Source organism: Danio aesculapii, chromosome 7 (assembly GCF_903798145.1).
Source record: "Danio aesculapii chromosome 7, fDanAes4.1, whole genome shotgun sequence".
NCBI lineage: Eukaryota > Metazoa > Chordata > Actinopteri > Cypriniformes > Danionidae > Danio > Danio aesculapii.
The window spans coordinates 62,147,230-62,167,026 of NC_079441.1; the positions used below are offsets into that span (position 1 = coordinate 62,147,230).

The window sequence follows — 19,797 nt, forward strand, 5'->3', positions numbered from 1 at the left end:
AATTTATTTACTCATTGTTTTTCCAGTCATGTCCATTGATGTTTAAAACGCATCGAATACATACATTTGTAATACTCTTAATATTAGCCACTAAGTCACAGACTTTCAATTGTCACCTACCATTTTAGTCACTTGATGGCAGCACAAGACCAATTGTTTGGTCATAGTGGTTGAAGAGCTCTGTTTTTTTCATTCCTACTGTTTATTATCACTGAAATTGCAGTTAAAAATCTTCTGAATCACATCTTAACGTGGTAAAAATCTGATTTAGTCCCAGCTTGCCACTTCATTCATTTACAGATTATATTTTTCCAGTTATTACATTCCATCATAGATTTCTTTAGGGTCGGCTTTGAATTTTGGCTGGTCATACATTTAAACTGCCTAAATGTCAATTAGGTTGTCAAATGCTCAAACCCTGTCAATTGCCGCTTGCGGCTATATTTACATTTAGTGTTTTTTCTGAGCAATGTTTACTTTCAGTGAAATGTAAACTCATTCCCTCTCTGTGAATATCACCATAAACATTACCTAAGCAACCTCTAGGTTGGACTGTCCACTAGCGGTTTTAATCGCTACCCAGATTGACAGGCAGCTACAAAGTCGTTGCTTGTGTAAATTAGGCATACCTCGAAACAGTGACCAGTTGTCTTTCAGCCATCTTTAAAAGTCTTCGTAATGGTCTTGACAACATAAATATTGCTGTCACATCAACGGAAACCTCGCCTCTGCTTTCATTTGATTCAATCAGATAGCATGCTATTTTTTGCAACAGCAAAAATGCAAGGTGCAGAAGGTGATTAAAACACGAGCCAATTTAAAAAATAATAATAAAAAAGGCGCCTCAATGCATAAAGTGCATTCAGTGGGATCAAGGCCTAAGTGCATTTCTTATATTATTTGGCGACCACTGTATCAACAATCTTGGTGCTGGAGTGCATAACGTCGAATACGCAAGATTAGCATCAACGGTCACGCAGTGCATTATTCTCTACTTTCATATGAATGAATTAAAAACACTCATCCCACTGCGCTTGCAACCTGCGCTAGTGACAACATGATGATGATGTGCATGTGTAATAGCGATGTCCCATTTTTTTAGATGGATATTTCTATCCACACCTCTTCACACTGTTTCTAGAGCCAAGAGGGAGGTGAAAAGGTAGAGGCATAAAATAGAATTAGGATTAGGCAAAAATTTACACCCCTCACTTCACCCTAACACAGTTATCATTCTTAGAGTAAACAGACCCTAACTCAAGATGCGTTCGGATGAGATTTATGAAGTATTTAAAACCTGATGTTTACTGACACAGTTGCATTTCAAATTACGCTCCGACAACATTCCAGAAGGCAACAAGGCATGAAATACACTCACAAACTTGTCAAGAGTGTGTTTTGGGCCTAAGAGATTACGCTGTGAACATTTCCTCTGGAGGTTTTCTTCCCTCAAACTCCTCCGATACCTCAATGTCAGTTTAAAAGCTCATTATATACTGTAGGGGAGCACAAGTAAACACCTGCTGGCTTTTAAAGCAAACGCGTCTCTGAAGGTATATGGCCCGACTCCATCAACGTGAAACATGATCATCCCAGACGCAAACTGTTTCTGGGTCAGACCGGCTCCTCTCCGCGTCCTTGGCTCTGACGGCTATAAGCACTTTATAATGTGTGTTAGCGGGATCCTGGCACTCTCGGGACTCCTGCTGTGTGGAGATCAGCCTCACACACACGCACACACACACACACACACATATATATATATATAACTGAGAACATTATGAATGAATCTGAGCACAAGTCATACACGCTTAATCCAGTGTAGGCGCTCCCCGTCCCAGGCTGTAGAAACATCGCTATCAAAAGCAGTGTTGATGTTGGATTGAATGGATGTCTGTGGAACTGAGATAAAGCGATTTCTCCGTCAGCCGTTAAAGATGCCAGAAACGCGTGATCAAAGTTTGCGCAATGACTCATGGAAGACGTTGAATGCAGTTTATGCTTGAGCCTGAACGCGGAGGATGGATCAGTGTGAGCGTTACTGGATGAATGTTGATAAAGCGTTGTTGCAGATGTGTGGTGAAGTGGCTCAGAGGATGTACTGTAGTTAAACTCAAAAATCCATTCATGCTGCCATGTCATGATGTGTGTGTACTATAGTCGTCCGAGACTATCATGCTTCAGAAAGGACGTTATTCTGTCTTTTCCTCTCAGCAGCAAATAATGACGGCTGGCAACTTGGATTTAAGTGAAACAAACTGTTTACTGGAGTTAATTGTTGTACACTGAGTTAGTTACTTCAGTTACAGGCACGCTCTCAGTAATGCTGAGCCTTACTAATCCTAAAAATTTTGTTCTTAAAGCTGAACAGCATATTTAAATGTCAAAGTAATTATTTAACATTATGACTCTTAAAATAATAAAGGAAACATTAACTAAACATTTTCATTGACATACTTTAATTTGTCGCTAAAGACATAAAGCAGCAGAAAGGCAGTTAATACAATTTGTCCTTTATTTTCCAATTCTGCTAAAGAAAAATGGAGATTTTTTTTTTTAGTAAACAAGAAGCTATATTTTAGTCTTAAAGGAACAGTCCACTTTTTGGGGTGAAAAAAAGAAATATTTTTAACATTTTTGTATACATTCAGCCGATCTCCAGGGCATCCGGGAGCACTTTTAGCTTAGCTTAGCTTAGCATAAAACATTGAATTGGATTAGACCATTAGCATCTCGCTTGAAAAAATTTTTAAGAGTTTCAATAATTTCCCTATTTAAAGTTCGTCACACACACACATGCAAAATGATATAACCGTTTCCAAGTCGGCGCCAGTGGCGTAGTAGTTAGTGCATCGTCACATGCACTCCGGTGCTCACGGCGACACTAGTTCGATTCCCGCCTCGTGGTCCTATACCAATCCTTCCCCTCTCTCTGCTCCTCATGCTTTCCTGTCAATGCTCTCTACTGTCCTATACATTAAAGGTGAAAACCCCCAAGCAATAATTAAAAAAAATTGTTCCCAAGTTATGAGATTGATTTTATCTTTTTTAACACATTTTTAAACACACAATAGTTTTAATAACTAATTTTGTAATAACATTTTTGCCATGGTGACAGAATATTTTATTAGGCGAGTTCGGTTAATGAGGTTTGTTCTGTAGCCAAGCAAAATATTTAAATTTCAAAGGGGGGTAATTACGGAGGCCCTAAACTGACATGTCTCAAAAAAGAATAATAATGAAGACTTTCATGTGTAGGGCGACGCAGTGGCGCAGTTGGCGTTTCTGTGTGGAGTTTGCATGTTCTCCCTGCATTCGCGTGGGTTTCCTCCGGGTGCTTTGGTTTCCCCCACAGTCCAAAGACATGTGGTACAGGTGAATTGGGAAGGCTAAAAATTGTCTGTAGTGTATGAGTGTGAGTGAGTGTGTATGGATGTTTCCCAGAGATGGGTTGCGGCTGGAAGGGCATCCGCTGCATAAAACATATGCTGGATAAGTTAGCGGTTTATTCTGTGGCGACCCCGGAATAATAAAGGGACTAAGCTGAAAAGAAAATGAATGAATGAATGACTTTCATGTGTGCACACGATACTATGCTGTGCGTACGGGATAGATATTGCGTGCACAACATTAGTTCCACTTGCACACAATATAAGTATTACATGTGCATGGCATAAACATACATATCGCATGCACGTCATGCGTATCGCGTTAGCACAACATAGATCGTATCATGTGTGCGCATCGTACATATCGCACCATAGACAGAGTTCCCATGACATGCGTATCGCGTGTGCATGACATAGACATACATATTGCGATATATGTTGTGCACACGCAATACACATCATGTGCACGCAAAACTATGTTGTGCAAATCCGATACATAAGTCGTGCACACACGATATTTATGTCTATGTTGCAATACCTATGTCTGGCGCACACGATATGTGTCTATATCACGATATGTCGTGTGCACATGATATGTATGTCATGCAAACGTGATATTATGCATTGAAAACGATTTGTATGTCGTAAACACACGATATGTATGTCTATGTCGCAATAAATATGTCGTGTGCACACGATATGTATGTCGTGATATTTCGTGTGCACATGATATGTATGTCATGCAAACGTGATATACTTTGAAAACGATTTGCATGTCGTACACACACGATATGTATGTCTATGTCGCAATAAATATGTCGTGTGCACACGATATGTATGTCTATGTCGCGATATTTCGTGTGCACATGATATGTCATGCAAACGTGATATACTTTGACAACGATTTGCATGTCGTACACACACGATATGTATGTCTATGTCGCAATACATATGTCGTGTGCACACGATATATGTCGTTTATATATACATATTCATATATATATACATATATACACTATGTCGCGATATGTATGTCTATGTTGCAATACATATGTCGTGTGCATAATATGTATGTCTATGTTGTGTGCACATGATGTGTATGTCTGTTGCAATACATATGTCGTGTCCACAATATGTATGTCTGTCACGATATGCATGTCTATTTCGCAATACATATGTTGTGCGCACACGATGTGTATATCTGCCACGATATGCATGTCGTGTGCGCATGATATGTATGTCATGCGAACGAGATACGTATGTTGTACACGTACGATATGTATGTCTATGATATGTATGTCTACGATATGTTTGACTGTCACGTTGTCATGCGATGTCATGCGAATGCTATGTCATGCTATGTTTTGCGAATGCAATACGTATGACAACACACAACATATGCATCACGTGCGCATGACAGACATACATATCGCATGCGCACAACAAAGAGATAAATGTTGAGGTATCATGTGTACACGACATGCATATCACGAAACTCTTCATTATTTATTTATTTTTTGCACGTCACTTTAGAGGCTCAATGGGTAATATTTACCTTAAAAGTTGTTTTTATTATTAATATTATTTTTAAACTGGTTTTATTGCAGTTAAATTAAGAGAAATAAGAATTTCTCCAGAAGAAAAAATATAGTAGGATATACTGTGAGAATTGCCATGCTTTGTTAAACAAAAAAATGAAAATTTCACATGAGGGCTAATAATTTTTCCTTCATTTTTGTATAAATAATACAATTTCTTGTCATTTTAGTAGTGTTTACATGCTTTTTGTTTTGTTTTGTGTTATTTACAGTGTTATTGTTCATACTATAAGCATACTGAATTAAAGTGTCTTATAAATGACTACTTGCCAACTTACTTAAAAATTGGCCAGTTGTCCAAGTCAGTGCTATTCAAATGCTATTATATGTCATGTAATGTAGAGATGATTGTGCATGATGAGTGCCTGAAGGCATGTCAGTTGCGAGCGTGTTGGAAGCAACAGATTTAACGGACACTCATCGAAGCCTGTAATTGAATGTAATGATTCATGACCCTAGCAAGTAAACAAAAGTTAAGCAACATAGAATCTCATTTCCATTCTCTCCGCTCTGCTGAGCAAATGAAATCACGTCAATCCTGCAGGCCGAGCTGGCTTGTGTTAGTCTGCTTTCTGCCAGAGGTGTTTGTCGACACATGACACTGTCATATGCTGAGCACAGATGAGAAAACACTCGCTACTCAATCAGTTTCAAAGTGCTTCACTGCCGTGATTGTGTTGCAAACAATACTGCCAAAGCATCGGTGCATGCAACAAACATTCATTCATTTTCCTTCAGCTTAGTTCCTTAGGGGTAACCACAGCAGAATGAACCACCAACTATTCCAGCATATGTTTTATGCAGCCGATGCCCGTCCAGCTGCAACCCAGTACTGGGAAACTCCTGTACACTCTCTCATTCACACACTCATTCATTCACTAAGACCAATTTAGTTTATTCAATTCACCTACAGTGCATGTCTTTGGACTGGGGGAAGCCCACACGAACACAGGGAGAACATGCAAACTCCACACAGAAATGGCAACTGGCGCAGCCGAGACTCAAACCAGCGACCTTCTTGCTCTGAGGCAACAGTGCTAACCACTGAGCCACTGTGCTGCCAAGGCAAAACATGTCAAATAAATTTAGTGGCAGATTTTGGCATGGGCAATATGGGCGATTGCCCAGGGCGGCATCTTGCTAGGGGTGGCATGGAGACCCCCCGCTCTTGACTTTCGTCCACGAGCCCCTAATCCCCACCCCCCACTCTTCACTTTTCTCTGGGACACCCCCCTCCTCCTTCACTTTCGTCCACTCCCCCCACCCCCCTCTTCACTTTCGTCTGTGACACAAACCCCCCGCCACCCTCTTCACTTTTATCCATGACAAAACTCCCTGTCCCCTCCCCCCCTGCTCACACACGTCCACGAAAGGGCGGCGGGAACACCGCAAGGGTGGCATGATCGTCATTTGCCTAGAGCGTCAGTTAAGCTTGTAACAGTACTGAATAAAATTAAATATAAATTAAATAAACAAGCTTTTATATTGTTGCTTTAATAATAGTATATATTTTATAAATTAAATAATTAAATGAAATCAAATTTAATTAAATATGCTTTTACAATGTTGCTTTAATAATTGTATAATTTTTTTTTTTATTTTGCAAACAAATGTTTTACAAAAAATACTTCCAAAAAATTATTACAAATATCAAACTAAAACATTGAGAATCAAAATATGCTGGTAATAAAACAAAATTAAAATAACACAAAATAAAACAAAATTAAGTAAAATAAACTACTATTTCATAATCTTTCTTTACTAATTGTGTTTTACAAATAACTATTTTACAAAAATTGCCAAAGTCAAACTTTGGTTGTAATAAAAAACAAAAGAAAATATAAAATAAGATAAAATATAAAATACATTATAAAATAAAATAAAATATAAAATAATTATCATTATAATAAAATATTATAACATTGGTTGCAATAAAATATCACCTAAAATAAAATGTATAAATAAATAAATAAAATAAATATTGGTTTATAATGTTGCTTTTATTTTACAAAGACAGCCAATGCCAAAGCATCAGCAAAGTAAAACTTGGTTGTAATAAAACAAAATAAAATAAAATAAAATAAAATAAAATAAAATATGCTTTTATAATGTTGCTCTAATATTTTTTTTGCAAAGAAAATTAAAATAATAAACTTAAATAATAAACATTATAATAAAATATTATAACAGTGGTTGCAATAAAATTTCAGTAATTAAATAAAAGAATCGTTTATAATGTTGCTTTAATAATTGTTTTTATAAGCAACTATGTTGACAAAAATAGCCAAAGTGAAAGCATCAGCAAAGGGAAAGTTTGGTTGTAATAAAACATGACCCAAAATTCATTTAATTTAATTACAGTAAAATCACAAAATAATAATAAAATATCACACATATTAAAAAATAAAATATTGTAACTATTATAATGGAATAACATATGATACAATACTATGCTGTTCTGTACTATGTTTTAAAATCTACTATCATTTTTCCTCTTCCTGTGTAATAGTCCAGGTACCTGGTCCAGCTCCAAACCTGCATGCAGTGGTCTCGTCCCCCAACACTGTCAGTCTCAGCTGGGATGTACCACTTATAGGCAACGGTGAGATACAGAACTACAAGATCTACTACATGGAGAAGGGCATGGACAATGAACAGGTACAACTGTAATGTCATATCGAATGTGTTGTGATGTTTGATAATGCATGTGAAATGTTCACAGTGGAGCTTTGATATCGTGAGCTTCAGTTTTATTACTGCTGGCAAATTTTGATGCAGTGGAAGTCATGTTTTGTGTATTTTTATGCTAGCAAAACGCACAGTATTTCCAATAATATTTTTTCTTCTGGAGAAAGTCTTATTTGTTTTATTTTGGCTTAAATAAAATTTTTTAAAGCCATTTTAAGGTCAATATTATTAGCCCCCTTAAGAATTTTTTTTCAGTTGGATAAAGAACGAACCATCGTTATACAATGATTTTCCTAATTACCATAATTTGCTTAATTAACATAGTTAAGCCTTTAAATGTCACTTTAAGCTGTATAGAAGTGTCTTGAACAAATATCTAGTACAATATTATGTAATGTCATCATGGCAAAGATAAAATAAATCAGTTATTAGAAATTAGTTATTATTATGTTTAGAAATGTGTTGAAATAAAAAATCGTTAAACAGATATTAGGCAAAAAAATATATTAAGAATAATTCAGGAGTACTAATAATTCTTGACCTCTACTTTATATAGATTATAGTTCAGATATAAACACTGATGTTTATGGCAAAGACTAAAATCACATTTTAATGCAACTTAACGCTCAAAATGAAAGTTGTAGCAATTACACTGTTTAACCAATAGGTGGTGACAACCAGCCATTATAAAACTGCTTAATGATAAGTAAAGAAGCCTGAAGTTTGTATGAGTGAGCTATTGAACCATTCATTAAAAATGGGACAAAAAATAAATGTCATGTGTTTTTGTACACGCTTAGAATAATAAATTAATATGTTATATACTGTAGCAAACATCATTTTTTACAGTATTGAATATTTATTTTATGCAGCTGGTTTTTCCCATTTATATATATATATATATATATATATATATATATATATATATATATATATATATATATATATATATATATATATTATTTATTTATTTATTTATATATACACACACACACACAGTTGAAGTCAGAATTATTAGCCCCCTTTGAATTTTCATCAAGCAATGACATTTTCACAGTATGTCTGATAATATTTTTTTCTTCTGGAGAAAGTGATATTAATTTTATTTTGGCTAGAATAAAACCCGTTTTGAATTTTTTATGAACCATGTAAAGGTCAAAATTATTAGCCCCTTTAAGCTATATTTTTTTCAATAGTCTACAGAACAAACTATCGTTACACAATTACTTGCCTAATTACCCTAACCTGCCTAGTTAACCTCATTAACCTAGTTAAGCCTTTAAATGTTACGTTAAGCCGTATAGAAGTGTCTTAAAAAATATCTAGTCAAATATTATTTACTGTCATCATGGCAAAGATAAAATAAATCAGTTATTAGAAATGAGTTATTAAAACTATTATGTGTTGAAATGTGTTGGAAAAAATCTCTCCATTAAGCAGAAATTGGGGGAAAAAAATGGGCTAATAATTCAGGAGGGCTAATAATTCTGACTTCAACTGTATAGATATAATCATATTATGTTTGTTAAAACCAAAAATTATGTGCAGTACTATTTTTGTAATAAATGGAAGCAAATACCATTAGTTTCCTCCCCTTTATGCTGATTTGAAAAATGGTTCGATCCGTGACACAAAAAGCATAATGTCATCCAAACCATGAGATTTGTGATCCGTTACACCACTTTATCTGTCTAATATCCATCGTCTTTCGATTAGGATCTGGATGTGAACACACTGTCCTACACCATGACAGGCCTGAAGAAGTTCACGGAGTACAGTTTCAGACTGGTGGCCTATAACAAACATGGACCTGGAGTCTCCACTGAGGATATATCAGTGCGCACATACTCTGATGGTACAGTACATCCCGTGTTTTTGCTTTTTATACTTCTTCTCAGTTTCCTCCATTCTGCCCAAAACCCCCTGCAGTTGTTGTTTTTCCAGAGTGATCTTAATAAGAGCTTTACCAAGAACAATAAATAAAGCAGCTATCATCTATAACCCTGTTGTAGTTAAATCAACCAGTCGATATCACCAGGGTCCAAAATTAACTTTATTTTTTACACCTGTCAGAAGTAAATTGAAAACCAAAAAAGGACTTGGCATAAAGATTTGTTGCCCCCCATGAAACTGTATTTTGTAGTTATTACTGTTCCTTCAGCTGGGGACTCGTGAGCTTCTAGCCATCTGTTAAAGTTTTATGTCCACTGTAAAATTAATACCGAAGTCCTCCTAGGCCATGATTCTTACAGCTTTCATTTTTCCCCAAAATTGGCTGGGTATGAGAAAGGTAACATAAATATACAACATATAGTGGTCATATCTAGGGCTGCACGATAGTGTGGGAAAATATGCAATATATAATATTGTTGTTGAGTGTTGCGATAATGATATTTCTTACAATATAACTAACACTATTTTATCAGCAATTTAACAAAAATCATTTATTTAATGATCATACAAAAACAAACAGGCAATAGATATATTTCTGAGCAAATAAATTAAATATTAAAAAAATAATTACACTTGAAAATACCACGAATGACTGAAAAAATGTATTAGTATTTAGAATTAGTAATTATTTACTCCTTAGTATTTATTTATTTAGTATTCATTAGTGTTTATATGTTGTTATTTAAATCTTTTTTCACCTTGTTGTTTGATTCCTGATGTTTCAATATTTCAGAAAAGGTTTGTTTTTTTTCCCCTACAATTTGCACAAACAAAATTTTATAATAATAATAATAATAATAATAATAATAATAATAATAATAATAATGCCTTTTATTTATAGGCATATGAATGAATTCATCCTAAAGTTTGGAACAGAGATACAGTGGGTAAAATAAGGATTAAACACGTCACCATTTTTCTCAGAAAACATATTTCTAAAGGTGCTGTTGACTTGAAATTTTCACTGGATGTTGGTAACAACCAAATAAATCCATATGCAAAGAAAACAAATCAAATTAGTTTACAAATGAAGGTATTCATAATAAAATTAAATGATGTAGGGAAAAAATATTGAACACATGAAGAAAGGAAGGTGTAGAAAAACAGTGAAAGCCCAGACAGCAGCTGAAATCTCTCATTAGTTCTTCAGCAACCCTCTGCACTGCGTCATTGTAGCTGCATCAGACTAGCATCTACATTAGCAGAAGAATGAACATAAATCTAGGGTGGACATTTCAGCAAGATAATGATCCAAACACAGCCAAGGAAACTCAGCTGCTTTCAGAGAAAGAAAATCAGGCTGTAAAGTGGCCCAGCCAGTCACCTGATCTGAATCTAATAGAAAATACAAATTAAAGGTCAGATTTGATAGATGAAACCCAAGAACCATCAAGATTTTTACACTCTGTTGAAATAAATGTATAATATATTTTGGGGTAAAACAAAAACTAATCCTCCTGTCTGTGTGCCCAGTCCCCAGCTCTCCTCCGCAGAACATGACGGTGGAAGTGCTGAACTCCAAGGTAAGACTGTGTGACTTCAGTTCATGGCTTCAGTGTGTCAGCAGCTGTACTGTAGTCCTGATGAAGATGCTCATCTGTTGCTGTGATTTAACTGCAACGAGCAGGACATCTGTGCGCTGTCACAAAGCTTTACATCCTCGTTCGTTCTTCCTCTCTGCTCACCTCCCCCTCTTTCTCAGCATGCAATTTCTATTTGTCTTGCTGCCGGGGAATAGGAGTCTTCCTCCTCTTGTTTTTATTCATGAGCCTGCTTGTGCTTCTAGTCATATACAGACAAGTGTCTCGGGCTGTGATATTGCATTGAGCTCTGTTATTTCATGGGGTTTGCTTTAGCACGCGTGACTTTTGCTGTTGCACATCCTTAGAGGCTGAACAAAGCAGTGGGTTTAAGCCATAAAATCACCATGAAATCAGAATCGCCGTTTTTTTGTTGTTGTTTATTTATGGAATAAATTAGTTTTGTTCTTATGAAGGGTTTATTTGTGCACTGCCATTCACATTCATTCATTCATTTTCCTTCGGCTTAGTCCCTTTATTCATCAGGTGTCACCTAAGTGGAATGAACCACCATAGTCATTTGGTACAGTCATTTTCATTCTAATTGAGATGTTTATATGGAACATTTTTATTTGTATCGGTCTTTTAAACTAATTCAACAGCTCCATGTGAATGCATCTAGTGTTATTTTACCATCAAATACATGTTCATTTCTCTACCACTGTTTCTTTAAGACCACTGTTCTATTTTTCATGTTGTAAAGAGAAGACCTGAACTTAGCCAATGATGTGCTTTTGTTGTGCTAATCAAATTTTGTCAGATCCACAAAACAATCTGAAACATCACCTCCAGTAAGTTATGATGACATATTCACAACTCAAAAAAGTTTTTATCAAATCAGTTTTTTTGTAAATCGATCAAATGTATGTGTTGCCAAATGGCAACATTGTCTAATAGTGGAATGTGCAATATTGCAATGGGTTAGCTTGCTAGCAAGGTCAGCTGTGATCTTTTAAGATGTAACAATAACAACATGAATGCCAGTAATATAATGTTGATTAGTTATATGTTAATGGAATTTGAAATATAGATTAAAATAAAATTTTAATGCCAATATTTTGATTAGAAATAAATACAGGAACAGTGTATTAGCGAGCGCCACCATGTTCTATGGTAAATGAAAGAAGAAAAAGACTGAATTGGCTCTTCCTGCAGATGAAAGTGAGGATGAGATGGGTTTTAGTGACCATGAGAATGATGCAGACTGGACATTTGATAAGAGCAGTGACGGAGACGGTTCAAGAAGGTTAGCTCAGAGGCAGATAAGACAGGCGTAGTATAGTATATAGTTTATATATATAATATAAACATTGTTAGCTAGTAGCTACATTATTCTGATGCATCTGGATATACCAGACTTGTTTTATTTGTTATATTATTTAGTGGAGAAAAAATTTATATTTACTGTGTGTTGTATACATGATAATACAACATTATGATTGTTTTCAATAATATTCTGCAAAAAAGAATGGAATAAATAAAAGCTGTTGGAATATCAGTTGTTGGAAAGCATGTATAAGGTGTTATTTATAAGTTCTGTGTTAAAGCTTATAATACTGCAGCACCAATTAAGTCATTTCAAACAACAAAATTATTAATTATAAGGAAAGTTCTAAAGTAAATATTTCTAAGTTAGATCCACTATTAGACGTTGTTGCCATATGGCAACATATCATAAAGTACCTTTAACAATTCCCCCAATTGTTTTACAGCACTTCAAGTTAAGCCATTCTAAGAAAGGAAAAATAATATTTTTATTGATTTATTATAATGTGTGCAGTAAAGGGTTTTAATAAATTTTTACATGTTTGAAATAAAGTCTAAAGCCTAGTTCACACTACATGACTCGACAGATCTCACTTGAAAACGTAACCCGGTATTAAACTAATTGCCGTGCACGTGGCATTAACTACCATACAGTCATGCACAGATCACTCAATCAATTAATTCATTGTGACTGCATATTAGGATCAATGAGACAGATATAACACCATGTGTTGTATTAAATATTGTTTACATTAAATAATAACACAGATTGTATAATATTGATATATTTAGAGTAAGGGATGTGTTTAAATATATATATATATATATATATATATATATATATATATATATATATATATATACTAGTGTATTTAAACTAGAGAAATTGCAATGTACGTATTTTTAAACAGATAAAGTAAACCGATGTGTGTAGTTAGGAAGATTTCTGGCTTAATCCATATTTCTTAACCAATCAATTTTGCACAAAACAAAATGATGAATTACATTCAGCATAGAAAATAGAAAATATTTAAAATGCAAAAATATATTATTTCATTAATGCAGTGGTTAGAACCGTCACCTCACAGCAAGAAGGTCGCTGGTTTAAGTCCCTGCTAGGCCAGTTGGCAATTCTGTGTGGAGTTTGCATGTTCTCCCTGTGTTGGCGTAGGTTTCCTCCACAGTCCAAAGACATGCGCTATAGGTGAATTGGATTAACTAAATTGGCCGTAGTGTATGAGTGTGTGTGAATGAGTGTGTATGGGTGTAAAGGGCATCCGCTGCGTAAAACATATGTGGCAACCCCTGATAAATAAGGGACTAAGCCGAAGGAAATTGAATGAATGAATTTACCAGAATTGTGGCCAGTGAAAATGCTGTAGAAACTTCCTCGAAACTACAGCCACAGTGGGCCGGCATGCAAAAACAATAAATGTCAATCCCAGAAGACAAAACAGCTCACAGCAGTTTTGCAGTCTATTTGCATTATGGCTGCACACACACACACACACACACTTTCAGGCCTGTAATAGGTTTTATGGCTCAGTAATTAGCACTGAATAATAATGACGGCTTCACGTCCCAGACAGACGCTTTCTTCTTCCTCTGGTTTGGTTGTGTTGCATGAGAAGATGCTTAATTAGTGGACTCCTGTGGTCTACGTCGGCCCCCTCATGCGGCCCTGGGGTGCGACGCAGCAGACGGGCAAATTCAATCAGGGTGCGTATAATGAACACAGTGACTTATACGAGGTACCACCCATGTGACCCATAAGTCAATTAAAACAAGTTTGTTTGCCTAAACAACACATGCAGTAGTTAGTGAGGTAAACCGGAATCACTCTGAAAACGAAATACAGTAATTGCGCGGATTTAATTCGGGTTTATTCCCTCATGACCCACCAACATGGCAACTGTGGATACTGTTAATTAATTCCCCACCCACGCTGGGCGGCCCCTCTCTCTGCCTTCATTATCCCAGTGTGCATGGCAGGCCCCGCAGCAAACCTCCTCCATCCATCCTTCTCCTCTACACCACACAGCTTTATCTATTATTCATGGGCTCACTGTGGCCCAGACACCGCTGATCGCCCATTGCCCTCTGCAGGACTGATAGACCCCTGTATGCTGTATGTGGAGGATCTTTAATGCAGGCCTGAGGGTGGCAGAGACTGGGGTTCCACTCCTGCACTTAGGCTTGTTACTCTGCTGACTTTGCATGTCAGCACATGGAGGAGGTGCAGAATAAAGGACAGCACTAATTGTCCTCTGATACAGTGTGTTTGACCTATTTTTCACCTTTTTACAAGATCTAAAATAACTCTCTGATGTCCCTAGAGTGTGTATGTGAAGTTTCAGCCCAAAATACCACACATATAATGTTTTATAACTCTGAAACTGCCCCTTCACAGGCTTTGTTCCAAATTGTGCCATTTTGGTGACTGACGCTTTAAATTCAAATGAGATGTGCTCTTTTTAAAAGAGGGCGGAGCTACAAATGCCTATGTGTCAGCAAAGTGACAAATTCAAAAACAAGTCTAATGTTCTATGCCAATGAGGAAGAGATCCTAGCTAATGGGCGGGGCTTTCCCCCATCTGATGACACGTACAGTGGGAGAATTTCAATCAAAGTGTTTCTTCAGACTGTTTTTATCAAGTGTGATTATAAAAATAAAATGTATATTTTTTTTACCATTAAAGGCTTGATATATTCACACACTGTTGACACACAACAGTTTAAACCCCTTATAAAAGTATTTTTTGCGTAATAGGTCCCCTTTAAGTACAATTCTTATCATTCTTATCATTAACTAATGGCTTGTCTGTTATTAAGAGAGAAACCTGCTTTAAATTTGTACATTAATGAAAAAATGGCAAAATAATTAAAATTGTAATTGGTTACTTCACACCAGTGGATCAAAACCATTCATCAAAGTTGTCCTAAAACTTTTGAACAACACCAATTCTTGTCTTTTTTTTTATTCACAATAGTCAACAAAGCATTGTCTTAATTTCCATTTCTATGAAAATACTGCACCAAATTGTTCTTTTTCGGTTAAACAAATTGATGGTGTATTGAAGTGACCTAAAGAAAAAGTTCTTGCTGATACAGTCTGGAACTTCTTTAAAAATAAAACTCATTCTCTCTGTCATAATGTTGGGATCAGAAGGAAGGCAAAGCAAAGTCTGATTTTCCGCAGCTTGACACTGCACAGTGTCTTGTTGTCTTCCAATCCTCTTTATCATCTGTTTAATGGGACACCTGTGTTTGCCTATCTCATTATTTACTAACTACCATTTGAGTCAGTGGGAAGAGCTTAACAGAAACATTAGTGCTGCGTTCCAATTCGCATACTTATACTACGCCCTAAAAGTATGTTCTTTTTTGTAAAGGAGTGTGTAACAGAAGAATATGCAAGCTTTGAGACATACTACTTCCTCGTTAACAGATCATTATGTTTCTTAGTTATTAGCCCTGTCATTCATCCACACATCATCCACATTTCTTTCATATTTAATTTCCTACCTTATTGGAGAAGCAGCAGCAGTATAATCTGCCATTTGTGAGTCTTTCATGCAGCGAAATCTCCTCAGGTCTTTGAATAACTATTCATTCAGACGTTAATCTCCAAACACGTCTTTATATAAGTTCACAATGTTGTTGCAGATGAAATAACACAGAAAATGCTATTTTAATATGTTCCACTTGACTAGATATTGATTAACAGTCATTCAAATACATGGAAAAAAATCTTTTACCACACATACACAATAATCATGTATGCCTTCTATAAAGAAGCCCACATATAATTAGATATGTTATTTACAGGGTGGGTGAAAAGTATTAAACGTGTATAATACTGTATAATTAAAGGTCCAATTATATAGGTAAAATGTTTTATCTTTTAGATATTTTACAGGCTTCCACCTCTGTCAGTCAGTGTTTTCATGAGTTCAAATGTGCATACAAGTACGAAAAATGTATGCAGTTATTAGTGAATGAGACTTATTGGATTTATTGCTCTAGAACTCAAACTTGAGACAAAGGTCTCAAACTCAATTCCTAAAGGGCCGCAGCTATGCATGGTTTTGCTCCAACTTTAATTAAACACATCTGATCCAACTAATCAAGGTGTTCAAGACTACTAGTGTCTAGTAGTCAGTGGCGGTGATAGCTGGAATGGCACCCTGGGCGAACCACGCCATATACCCCCACCCCTCAAGCTTATAAATAGTTGGTTTATAGAAGTATGGTTCCGTTACATCTAGTTATTATTGAAAAGGGCCATTAAACATGTACATTCTAAAAAATGTTTGTTGTTTTACCCTAACTTTGGGTAAAATTTGGATAAAGCCAGAATTGGAATTATTAAAAATATTTATATTTATAATAAATAATATAACATTATTATTATAAATAAATAACAGAAATCAATCCTAAATGTAACTGGAAAACAATTAATTTTGACAATTCTATAAAATACAAAAAATATATATGCTTTATAGAATAATCTGTTCATCTTAGACTTGACCTGAGGTCGAGAATTAATGTTATGAAGTCTTACCTCCCTGCCTCATTATCCATCCTTTCTGTTTCTATAGATGGATTACCATGTTTGTAAACATTCAGGATGCATGCGCAGGGAGGTGGCAGAAAAAAAAACGGGAGCGCTAGCATTTACAGCGAGGAAATGACATTGGATGTGCTTCAGAGTTTGTTGTTGTCTTAGAAATAAGTTATATTGATTACATATTATATATATTATTTACATAATGCTTTCAGCATATTATAACCGCTTGTCACCCAGTGATAAAGCACAGTGATTCAGCAAAATTAACGTTAAAGTGAGCGGCGTTCATCAGACAGGTCCATCTGCGATAGCATCCTCCCAATGGATATTGGATAAGACGAAATGACCAAGCATCCAGCCCCAAATATACAATCTCATTGAAGCTCCAAGTGATTTTACAAAAGAGAAGTTAAAGGCCTACAAGTCTTTGGATGCCTACAATTTCTGTGTGGTCATGTGCAAGAAATAATATTCAATTATTACCAGATTCAAAACTATGTAGTGCTAAAAACCGAGATTCTGCCTAGCCAAAGACAAGGAAAGAAGACGGAACTGTACAAGGCCTGGGTAATTAATCACCAACACGCTAAACAACTGCATTCTGACTGTGAACTACACCTGTACGGCAGGGTATGTGAACATACACATAAAGGTAAAGTTGGTTTTATATTCGCACATTCGGACTTTCTCCTTAAGAATATAATTTCATAAAAGTAATATTTGCAAACTCTAAATAGCAAAGTCATATTAGCAGTCAATGACTATCAAAGTACAACATTGTTGACAGTCAAATAAACAGTGGTAATGTTGTTTTCAAGTCACACTTGCAGGTTATTTCAGACCGAATATTCAAAGTGCCATGGTAAACAATATAGGGAGTGTTGTCACTGAATGAATGTGTGAATATAAAACCAACTTTACCTTAATAACTTACACTTTCACGTTTCATTCTTAGCATTCAGTGTCCGCAGTTTAATTAACCATTTGTAACTATTTTTGCTGAAATCATTGCTGCAATCAAAAATAAGTAATGTGTATGATTCAGCATAGCGTGAACTTACCTGATATGAAATGAGAACAGCAGAGTCCAGCATTTCTAATTAGGTTGTCACTTCATTCAGCTCCTTTTTAGCCAAAGACGTCTGTGGTTGGCATTAAAAGCAGTGTGGTGTACGGTAAAAGTTAAGACTTTCGAATTTGGCATCCTATCGCACAACATGACATGTTTGCTATTCCAACCGGTCTCTTTTTGCAACCGGGGACCCGTGTGACGTCATGTGTGAAGTAGGTTGGTAATTCGTCTATAGCCAAAATAATTATCATATTATATCAACTTCAGTTTGCCAACTAGCAAACCTCGCTGCGAGCCGACACCTCATGTCATAAGTAACATAAAAAGCTGTTACTCTGCGCTTGGACAGTGCGTATTTTATCGGCGTGCTTGTAAACAACCGGCATTCACACTGGAAGGCACATGGGAATGGCTCTCTGTGCGGCTGTATCAGTTTGCTTTCACCAGCGTTGCTTCAGTTGCACACAGAGAATAACAAACCTGTGCGTGCAAAAGATGGCAAATGTGAATGACCACTAACGTCTTTATTCTGGCATTACCACGCTTGGGATTAATACACTTGCATAAAGTAAAACATAACTCAAAGCCCTTCAGGAATCCAGTTTGAGACCTATGCTCTAGAAGGAAAATCAATATGCGGGATACTGAAATGTGTGCACTTTGCAGAGCCTCATGATCAGATGGCAGCCCCCGCCAGCCGATGCCCAGAACGGAGAGATCACTGGCTATAAGATCCGCTACAGGAAGGGTACGAGGAAGAGCGAGGTGGCGGAGATCACTTCAGGATCACAGCTTCATCAGCTCATCGATGGTAAGATGGACGACCTCTCAATCTCAGAAGTGCTGAAAGAGTCTTTCAATATGACCAATGATTGTAAATGTGCAAGACATAAAGCCCTCCTGTGAAATTCTTTAATATGTTTTTCAAATGTATGCCAAGTGGAATAAAGGGGGATCATAAATATTGATAATGTTAAGAAAAAAATGCCCTTGCTAATGTATGTTAAACGCATGGGCTTGAATTTCATTTACCATTAGGGGAGAGATAAATATAAAATGTATCAATTTTTGAAGGGGACACAAATAACACAGTCAAATTTTACTTATAAAGATATGCCCACACTGTAAAAAACTTCGCTTCTATCATTACTATTGTTTATGGAAGGGGGTGGGTGGGTCAGTTGGTCAGTCAGAGACAGCAAAGGAGAGCTGGTGGGAGATGAATCTTTTTTTCACTTGATATTTCGGTTGATTTGACATGCTTCTCATATACAAAAAAACAAGGAATTAACAAAAATGTTTAAAAGTATGACACTTAAGAACAGAATGAAAATGTATTATACAAAAAACACTCTGGGGTCATTTCAGTCAGCACAGTGGTCATTTCAAGAGTTTCCACTTAGATATGCTTGGCGTTTATAGCAGGTTTGGCATGCTGTCCCGGGAGAGAAATATGAGCTCGGAGATATTTGAGCCCAAGACTCCCGCCCGGTCAAATAAGCATATCTGGAGATCTGAGATCAGGTAGGTCTCGAGAGTTCCCCCTTGGAAAAGGGAGGAAAAGGAGGAGATGGGGTGGAAGAGGGGATTCTTCCAAAACGAAGATAGAGCAGTAGGGAGAAAACGATTCATTTATTGTAAACTAGGATCACTCTGATTGGATTATTACTGATTGCAGATG

At 36.1% G+C, this 19,797-nt stretch overlaps 1 protein-coding gene across 7 annotated transcripts in view; it reads left to right on the forward strand.

Annotated features, from left to right (window-relative positions):
* Positions 1-19,797, forward strand: part of neo1a (neogenin 1a) — a 304,905-nt gene that overhangs the window by 245,393 nt on the left and 39,715 nt on the right. For all 7 annotated transcript variants that reach the window (XM_056462293.1, XM_056462295.1, XM_056462296.1 and 4 more), the window contains exons 10-13: positions 7,497-7,645; positions 9,392-9,530; positions 11,102-11,151; positions 18,783-18,927. In XM_056462293.1, coding sequence (XP_056318268.1) covers positions 7,497-7,645; positions 9,392-9,530; positions 11,102-11,151; positions 18,783-18,927 — 483 coding nt within the window. The remainder of the gene's footprint in view (positions 1-7,496; positions 7,646-9,391; positions 9,531-11,101; positions 11,152-18,782; positions 18,928-19,797) is intronic.